This window comes from Crocodylus porosus, unplaced genomic scaffold (genome assembly GCF_001723895.1).
Source record: "Crocodylus porosus isolate Cpor-Errol unplaced genomic scaffold, CroPor_comp1, whole genome shotgun sequence".
In the NCBI taxonomy this organism is placed as follows: domain Eukaryota; kingdom Metazoa; phylum Chordata; order Crocodylia; family Crocodylidae; genus Crocodylus; species Crocodylus porosus.
This window is the reverse complement of record NW_017728947.1, coordinates 31,972,493-31,982,433: the sequence shown is the minus strand read 5'-3', so window position 1 is coordinate 31,982,433 and position 9,941 is coordinate 31,972,493. Positions and strand designations below refer to the sequence as shown.

Here is a 9,941-nt window from a genome sequence, read left to right as displayed (position 1 = left end):
AATTGATTCTTGTTCTTTTCAATTACAGTTTCCTGGACAAAGTTTAGAAAGGTTTGAGAGAGATCTATGGTTGTGCGTACATTGTTTTACTTCTGTTATTTCCCTGCACTCTCTCTTAAGACATCTTTCACTTAAAATTATGATGAGTTTATTAATTCCCTGCATTCATATACTGTTTTTGCATTTGGCAATAAGGCAAAAGCATTACAAAAAAACTTTCTTAACATCCTTTGAAACTGCAACTTTAGCTATAGGCCATATATCTTCTTATGTGTTGCATGTGTAATATTTTAAAATCAGTTTTCCTTTTCCCAGTACATACCTCAAAGCAGGCATTCAGCTAACGTATAGCAGTCATGCAATTAAAACCTGAATGGACACATGAATCAAAGCCCAGCTGAAAATCACATTCTACTTTTTATGGTCAAAGGATTTTTTATGGTCTAGTTACTCTAATGGTATTTCTGAAAAGCAAGGTCAGCCACTGTGATATTGCTGAAGTACTTTGGTTAGCTGTTTGCATCTCTGTTACCAATGTTTGTTGAGTTGGAGAAGCACATAACACATAATACAAGATTCAATGACTACTAGGGTTGTGCAAAGCTTCTGTCACTGATTAAATTCGGCAGATTTGGCCTGATTCAGCAGCTAAATCTCTGAATCTGAATCGAATCAGGAGACCCTTTAATCTCGCCAAATCTAATTGGAACCCTCCGAGAGATTCGGAAAGATTCAATGATTTGGATACAGACACCGCTTTAAATGTTTTTTCCACACGCGTCAAGGTACCAGGCAGCTCATGAATGCCATGATGCTGGGGCACGTGGAGCATCCCACAGGAGCATGGGGGTGCGTGTGTGGGGGAGTGGAGGGTCCTCAGCACACTTGGTAGCAGACACGGAAGTGGACCAGAAGCACTGCATTCATATATTGCACTTCTGAGTCCACTGCCAGGTCTGCCACTGAGCACACGAAGGCATTCCCCACCCCACCCCACCCCATCCTCCGCACTTCTGTGGGATGCTCCATCCACCCCACCATCGCAGCATTCACAAGCTGTGCCTTGGGGTATGTAGAAAAAACATTTAAAGCTATGTCTATGGCTGAATCACTGATTGTCCAAATCGGCATTGAATTTTCAGATTCGGATTCAGCCGAATTGAATCGAATCAGAACAGTGATCCAAATGAACGAATTGAATCACTGTCCCCAATTCAGGCCAAATCTGAATCGAATATGGCCCCTTTCGCACACCCCTAATGATAACCGGATGGAGGTTTCCTAACAACAGACCCATCTTTGCTCTCTGAGGCTCAGACATTGGTTTGGGGGCTGGAGCACTTTAGGAGAGGCTGAGGGAACTAGGTTTATTTGGTCTGCAGAAGAGAAGACTGAGAGGGGATTTGATAGCAGCCTTCAGCTGCCTGAAGGGGGGTTCTAAAAAGGATGGTGCTAGACTTCTCAGTGGTGACAGATGACAGGACCAGGAACAATGGTCTCAAAATGCAGCAAGGGAGGTTTAAGATGGATATTAGGAAAAACTCTCTCACCAGCAGTGTGGTGAAGCACTGGAACAGGTTACCTAGCGAGGTGGTAGAATCTCCATCCCTGGAGGTTTTTAAGGCCCTGGCTGGGATGATCTAGTTGGAGATAAGTCCTGCTTTGAGCAGGGGATGGACTAGGTGACCTCCTGAGGTGCATTTGAACCCTAATTTTCTATGACATTAGGCACAGCTGAATGTCCAAGTACATGTGCAGTGTGAAAGGAGACATGGCAATGTACTATAATAAAACTCCATATGCCTTTTTGTATTTACCAAATCCAAGATAACTCTGAAGTTAAGCCCCACATAATTAAAATTTTATGCATGGGAAATTTATAAATTTATTACAATTTTCCAAGTACAGAATCTAATTGTTATCTTGAATTCTTCCTCCTCACTACCGCAGTGGGGGAAAAAGGTAGGTGGAGCTGATGGGGAGGGGGGGGTATAACTTGATTGCCTACCCTTTGCCTCCCCACACCTTGCTCCCTACCTTCCCAAAAACCTGTTCCCCCACTACTGGCACCTGCCTTCCCTTGGTACAAGTCCCACCTCCGCCCTCCCCCTCCCCTAGCCTCTGTACCTGTTCCCTTTGCCCCCCTCCCTTGCTCCAGCTCCAGACTAGGGCACAGAATTCGTGTTTTCCCTGACCTGGAAACAGCCAACACAGCAGCAGCAGCTTCAGCTGGGCCCTGGAGCCCAGAACACAGCTGTTGCCACTGCTGGTACTAGGCCAGGCTGGGGTAAGCATGTGCCACAGCCCATGTCTGGGCAGAGCTAGAGCCAGAGCCAAGGCAAGCAGGGATGGGGAAGGGAGGGGAATAGGATAGGATGCAGCTGTAGGCCAGGGCCACAGCAGCTACCTGCCCCACCTCTGCCTCACACTCAAATCCAAGGTGAGGGGCTTCCCCCCCGGCCATGTTCAATGGGGAAAAAAACCTTGTCTTAGATTCAAGTAAATACCGTATATATCATTATCAGTAGCATCTTGTTTTCCCTGAATGTTGAGACAATCCAGGTATACATTAGTCAGTTCTTCCTTCAAGATTAACCTCACTAGCTATTTTTTTTTTTAAACCGTGCTGTTTTTTATGTCACTGAAGTTACTAGCCATTAGTACAATGAGATCCAACTAACTTACCCATTTATTCCTCACTTAGATTGGCATTTCTGGCATCAGTTGCTCTCTAACTCATTAGCTTCTCATACATTGCTAACAAATATATAATTGTTGAAAGAGAAACTGAATGAGAAACTGGGAGCTGCAAACCAGGAACCAACTTCAGCTGCATAAACAGAGGTAAGTGTACAGCCATTCTATTTCAGTATGTAACAGACCTATCTTCTTTGGTTGTGAGCCTGGCTGCTGCTTCTGGTGCTCTAACCTACAGCACAATTCCATTATAGAGGTGACTTTGCCTTCCCGCCAAATCATACAATGTCCATCCCTTCTGCAGTACTGGGGTTGAAATAAGCACATCAGACTCTTGCACCCTGGCCTTAAGGTTGGTGCATGCTGGCCTTCCTTTGCATCTGTCTTCTTTCATCTTCCAATTTGTTTCTTGGAGCCTCCACATTTTCAGAGGCCACTGTCTCACTTTGGTGGGGAGCACTATAAACAGCCTCTCAAGCCTTCCATTGATAGCAGGAGTTCCCAGCTTACAGGGCTGAACTCATGCTCATCACCTTCTTCCTTGGACTCCCTGCTTTGGGAAATGCTAAATAATTGTGCATTCTGCCTCTCTAGTCTCCTGTGCCCCATCTCCATTTTCCAGAACAGACTCTTGTTCTCCTTCACCAGATGATTGTTCTCCTTTGCTTTGTAGCTAGGGCTCCAAGGGCTGATTTCCTTATATTCTTTCCAACTGGTCATCTGACTGAGACACAGGCTACTCTTATTACTTCTCTAGGCCTGCTCTTGGGCATCCACTCCCTTTTGTCATGTGACTGTTCATTTCCAGCACCTGGTGAAGCAAGCTATGCCTGACATAGGTGTAGCTGAGCCCTGACTCCGACTGCCTGGCCTTTATGGGTTCCTATTACACATGCAGCAAGGCTGCTCCAATGTGGTATAATTGCAGTGCATCAAAGCAGACTCCATTAGTCAAGTCTTCTGGAGTGTGGTAATTATGCTGCAGCAGACTCCAGAGTCTCATGTAGTCACATCCCCACACTTAAAAATGGTGGAAGGGGTGTTTTAACTAAAGCTCATTCAATGAGCTTTAGTTAAAGCACCCCCAGCCATCATTTTTCAGCATAGGGATGCAGATATACAAGATGCACTGGGTGCCTTAATTAGAGCAGTTCTCAGAGCTGCTCTAATTAAAGTTCTCCCACCCTCCAACCCCACATGCATTCCTGAAGAACGTGTATAAATACCCCAAAGGGCTAGCTCACGCTATAACAAATCTAAAAATCAGCACTTAAACTGGGATCCTTAGCTCCCACACCATGCCACAACTGCTACAGAACATCCAAAATAACTGCTGTCTGTGTTAGTTTCTAATACTTTATATCTGTATTTCATAAGTATGAATTCTTAATGACTACATCTGTTGCATATATAAGGAACCCTGCACATGTTAAGACCCAGCTACATTGCTCTCTCTGTGCCATTAACACAGTAGAATGTGAAGAGTAAAAGAAAAATGTTTTAAAAGTTCTTACCTGTTTGAATTGTATAAAAAACCTTTATAGGCTCAAGCAAAGCCCACGTTCTCAAGAGGTATTTAGTCATCTAAACTGCCTGAAAACCAATAGGGGTTTAGGCTCCTCAGCATAAACAAATACCATGCTATCTTGCTACCTCAGTAGATAGCTTGAAGTAAAGTTTGAGACATGCCTCCTCATTCATCTCAAAGGAATGTTAGGTCCACACCTTAACAAGAGTGTCATTTCTGCAGAAACACACATTTAACTTCAATATGTATTTTTTAGGTGTTCGGTGACTAGAGGGGAGCAGGGAGGAATTTATTTTATTTTAGTTTCTTACAATGCAGATATGCAAAATCTTTGTGCTTTAGATCAAGAGACCAGGCAAGCTACTGCTTCAAGCACATTAGTAGATGCCTGCTTTTACCCAGGTATACTCATGGTTGTAAAAGATTCAAGCAACAGCTGTTCTTGAGCAGCCAGTTAAAATGTACAGCAAATCAAACAAGAGAATTTATTTTTACCTGTAAAGTTTTATTGCATTAACAGTTAAGGATCCAATTGTTAGACCAGCTCACTGCACTGCAGCTTCCAGTAGCATAACTCTCATTCTCAAATGGGAGTTGTGTTAGAACAGCCACAGAAACAAAATAAGGTTATGTCACTGAGATGCCTGAATATGAGACTGGAGCTGGTACTGAGAGTCCAGCCCAGTATTTTTTTTACCTAAACATTTGCACAGGAGGGTGGGAGCAGAGAATAAAACCTGGTGAAGCACTAAGGCAGGAAAGTGTTCAGAAGCCAGTAACAACCCAATAGGACACTGATTTATATGGGTCTCCAGCACTGCTATACCTGGGCATCACATAAGCATTCCTACTAATTAACCAGTATTCAGTGAGAGTCTCTTAACAGAAATGTCAGTATTGCCAACTTAATTACACAAACATATTCCGTGCAAATGGTTCAAAAAGTTTATTTGAATATTTAATTTACAAAAAATCATATCCCCTATGAGGTGGTTTTATGCAAAATTGGATAAAATAAACTGCATATAAAACCCAACCCAATTCTATTAATGCAAATACAACACAAATGAAACCATGGGAAGAAAAGAAAATATATTATTATGACATACATATGACATTCGTTAAGGATTGTCCCAACCATCCTATACTTGATTTCAATATAATGCCTTCTTTCTAACCTATACGTTTTGCCATTTCATACAAGAAATTCTATATGCCATTGGTCCAATTTTTCAGTTTGTACAACGTCTTTGCCTTCTTGCTTTGCCAGTTCTGCCCTGTCATTCTCATGTTGACCAGAAGGTAGAAACAGACAGTACACACATTTAACACATGAATTATTAGATGCAACTTGGTATCTTTGGTAGGGACCCTACATTTGGGGTGAAACCAACCATTTTTTAAAGTGACAAGGACATTATTTTATATTTTGGCAAAAAAAACCCACCAAAAAAACTCTGGATCAATTCTAATATTTAGTAGAAATCTTACTGGCAGTTTCTGCTGAACATACAAAGAGCACACTTGTCTCAAGTGGTGATTATCTAGAAGGGTTTTAAATAATTTGTGTTAAAATTCCTTGACTGAAGTATGGTTATATAGTGTGATTACTGCACAGCAGGCCTGCCTGCTTTACTGTATGGACAAAAAATATTTGTGTATACAATGGAGTATAGCAGCATGGTACTGCCTTTATTTTAAGGCAGCAAAACTGCTATGGTAGATGGTGGTAGATATGGATGCCAGTTTAGGGTTCCTTAAAAAAGTTGGGTCTCTCTCTGGATGACTCAACACTTCTGAAGCAATTAAAAAAGGGTGAGGAGAAGGGAGAGGAAAAAGGGATTTCCGAAAAGAGGAAGGAGGACAAAAATGAAGAGATTAGCAAAAGCCCAATGCTAGAATGTCTGGGGCCGCCTCTGTGGAGTGGGAAAAAAACCGATGGAGAGCAAGACCAGAAAAATCCACATAAAAGCCAAGAGATATCACTTTGAAAGTGAAAGAATTCACTGGACTGTTTCCATCATAAGATCAATACATTTTCTACCCATTGCGACTATTCCAAGTTAAATTATTATTACCTGCAACATCTACAATCTCTCCTTCCTTTTTCCAAACACTATATGGAAATACAAGTGTCCCCCTACATAAGGCAAAATGCAATAATCTGCATAGCCATGATATTTTTTAATCTGACAACATTTAATGGAAGACTAACTAGACTTAAATCACTAGGTAAATCTGTTCACTTGAGTAAAACATGCATTATTATGACAGACAGCTAATAGTCCTTGAAATGGCATTTTATGACAACTGCTCCATTTGGCAAAGAAGAAGAAACATTTCAAATGCATGAAAATCATAACAAGAGGCTTGAGTGAGAAACATAAGAGTTACAATATATTAGCAACTTCTGTGGCATAAACATTTTAAAAAGCATCAGCAAAGTATTAAATATAAAAGCAATATGTATATACCCCTCCCTCATCAAAAAAGCATGATTTTGTAGTGTAATAAATCAGGTATACTGACTATGGCATTAAGGCATAACTGGCAGACAATATTATCTATTGCCTCAGCTCTACATAATTAGCTGGAAACAGCCCATATCTGCCTTTGCACACTCCCCTCCACCACCCGTCATCAATCATTTCAATGTTCGTGATGATGTCATCCGGATCAAAGGAAATCTCATCATCGCCCGCTGAGAAGAGAGTGGAAGAAGCCATAAGTTTACGTTTATCACATGAGTTATTATCATAGTCAGCTTTCTTCTTGTTCATGCTATTTCTAGTAATAGTCAATGATTCAAAAGGGGAACTGTGCAGAGGAATCTTAATAACTTATTACCTTCCTCTCTCCACCAGACAAACAGGGAGCATTAAAAACAGGGTACAAGATGGAGATAATCAAAAGGTTCCTGGGTGCAAAGAGCTTCCTTTTTATTTTTATGGTGGCAATATCTCATCCTCACAAAAGGCAGGAGGTATTCAGCTCGAGTCCACTGGACACTGTTTACACTATTAATTTAGTACAGTAACCGCTACCCAAAACAGCAAAGGACTTTAACAAACCACCAAAAAAACGCCCAATAGAATATTGTTATTGTAGTGCTGTAATATTATCATAAGATAAAACTGATGTATTCTGAGTGGGGGAAACCTAAGCTATGTGGCCATAAGGCCTAAGAACTTATAGTAGCATTTATGCATGAGAACTGGGCCTCCTTTTGCAGTGACCTAGGCACTGATCGACTAAAAACTTACCAAGTGCCTAATGTGCTCAGTTTTTTTTTATGCCCATTTTGCATCAGTGTGCAAAGGGATCAAGACAGAGCAGATGAAGCACACTGGCTCTTCAAAAGATAACTAAGGAACAAGAGCTTTACTTACCAGCCTGATAGTCATAGAGGGCTATGGCTGTAATTCCAAGTTCATTTTCATATTCATCATAAGCATTTTCTTCTGAAGAGAGTAAGACAAGACATGTTTTTCAGCATTATATTTTTTCTACAAAGAGCCCTAATTAGTGTAGCTGGCACTCTCCTCCCTCAGCTCCATAGCAGTTTGGACTATAGATTGAAGTATAGGAACAAGTTAGTCAACTGATACAGTTTGCATCCCAAAAATTTTGGTCATACTGATCTCGCTTGTCATCTTTGATATGTTTACACCAAATCCTTGATATTTTTACACCAAATCAAGAGCAGAAGTGAAAGAAGCTCCTACAGACAGAAACTTAAAGAGGACACAAAATGATGCCCCACTGGTTGGTTCTGGAAAGCTGCTGTATAAAATGACAGAACATCAAGAAAGCTTCAGAAATATTTGAAGAAAAGTTTTACTGTCACAGGACAGAAGTAAGTGGAGGGAGAGGAAAAAAAGAAAAATCAGAGCTAGCTGTTATGTTTACATGCAGATTTTTTTTTTTAAAGAAAATCTTAACCTCTCTCACACAGTAAATCAAGACTGGAACATGACCAGCAAGAATTAGAGGGATGCATATTCCTAGGCCCCTGGCAGGTGTTATACTTAAGACGTGATTAACCAGTGGTTAAGTAGCAACTTGGGCACACATTTATGCAATTAAAGGCACAATAAAACAGAGAATAAGCTACAAGGTTATTACACAAATTATATGTAATAACTTTGTGGCTGGTTCCCTTTGCATCTTAAACATATGGCCAGCCAATCAGCTGACTGGTGCACCCAGCCTCAGGAGCTCACTGGAGCTTCTGAGGCTGGGTGTACCAGCCAGCTGATTGGCACTCTCAGCTGTGGGAACTCCAGAGCCAAGGGTCATGTTTCTGGGCTTCTCCTCCCCCAGCAACTGCACAAAATTGAGATCTGATCCTTGATTCCACAATCGCACTTCCTACCATGCAAGTGTGGCATGGTAGACAGTGCAAATGTTGGGTTTGTGGATCGGCTCCCATTGTGCCTTTAACTGAATCTGTGTGATAGCCCTAGACTAACACTAGGTATAGATTTGTGCATTACATGACCAATACAGCCAAAAACCAGTGCTTTCAATGCTTACTTTTAAAACCTATGAGTGGACAAAATAAATGTTAAGCTGTTTCTCCAGTTCTGACTCAATATGCCTTTATTTGAAATCTACTTTTGTATGTTTGTCCAAACAAATATGCATTATACAACATACAAGCAGAAGTCTGACTCTCTCTAAAAGTCTGTCAAGAGCTGTATGTTAAATTGCAGCATAGTCAATTTACCATTAAATCACAATCCTTACCCATTGGATTTTCAATGTTAGCAAGTTAACCCACTTATCACCTTATATTATCCCTTTAATTCTATAGTAGAAGATTTTAAAAACAGAGAAACAAAAAATGATAGAGAACTTAGATTAAGCTACTGTCCACAAACTGGAAGGAGATATCTGCACAGTTATTCACTGCACCAGTGCTGAAGGCATACCAATATTAAAAGCCCAAAGTTAAAAATAAGAGCACTACCTGCTTGATAGAGGTCTGCTCCTGCTACTTCATAGACTGTCTCTGGTTCATATTCTGGCTCCCGCTGACTGACAGCTTCTTGGTAGTCTGATTCTTCAGCTTTGTAGCTGGATTCTGGCTCGTGTACAGCTGAATATGCTGTGCTAGAATTTTTGAAGCTAGGCTCTGCCTCATATGAAGTTGCATCCTAGAAGATAAAAGGTAAAGTTTGTCAGGGACTTACAGGAAGCCTCTCTAGCTAGGTGTCTTCGATACTGCAGAAGGGGGGTTCCTAGTCACCATGCCTCCACACTCATGCCACAGAGAAACATTTAGCTGAATTTTGACAACTGACTACCATACACACATTGCTTTTATGTCTCTGCAAATATGATTAAAATCAAACAGAACAGCCACTTATATTGAAAACAGAGTTAGACTAGGATGACTGTGGTTATGGATTAATAAATATGATACTAGAATGCTCCTAGACAACACTTCAACAGGTGCCCTAGGTATATGGAGACAAAACACACATATCTAGTATCATGTTCACTGTGTAACTGCTGCCTTAACTAGTTTACAACCTAGAACCAAAAGCCCATTTCTCACTAGTAGACGCTTTTTTTTTGCTTATACTTCTTCAGAAATAAAAGTCACATTAAACAAAGATGATCTCAAATTTGCCCTATAAGGCTGAACTCTAACTATTAGCTTAGACAAAACAGGGGGGACCAGCAGGCACGGGGGAAGTCCCTGTTCCCC

General features: G+C 41.0%; 1 protein-coding gene across 4 annotated transcripts in view; it reads right to left on the bottom strand.

Annotated features, from left to right (window-relative positions):
- Positions 1–5,156: 5,156 nt before the first annotated feature.
- CTTN (cortactin) overlaps positions 5,157–9,941 on the bottom strand; it is a 35,899-nt gene continuing 31,114 nt past the window's right edge. For all 4 annotated transcript variants that reach the window (XM_019551762.1, XM_019551761.1, XM_019551764.1 and 1 more), the window contains 3 exons: positions 9,198–9,384; positions 7,615–7,686; positions 5,157–6,926 (listed from right to left, as the gene is read on the bottom strand). In XM_019551762.1, the coding sequence (XP_019407307.1) occupies positions 6,790–6,926; positions 7,615–7,686; positions 9,198–9,384 (396 nt within the window). In that variant the 3' untranslated portion in view covers positions 5,157–6,789. The remainder of the gene's footprint in view (positions 6,927–7,614; positions 7,687–9,197; positions 9,385–9,941) is intronic.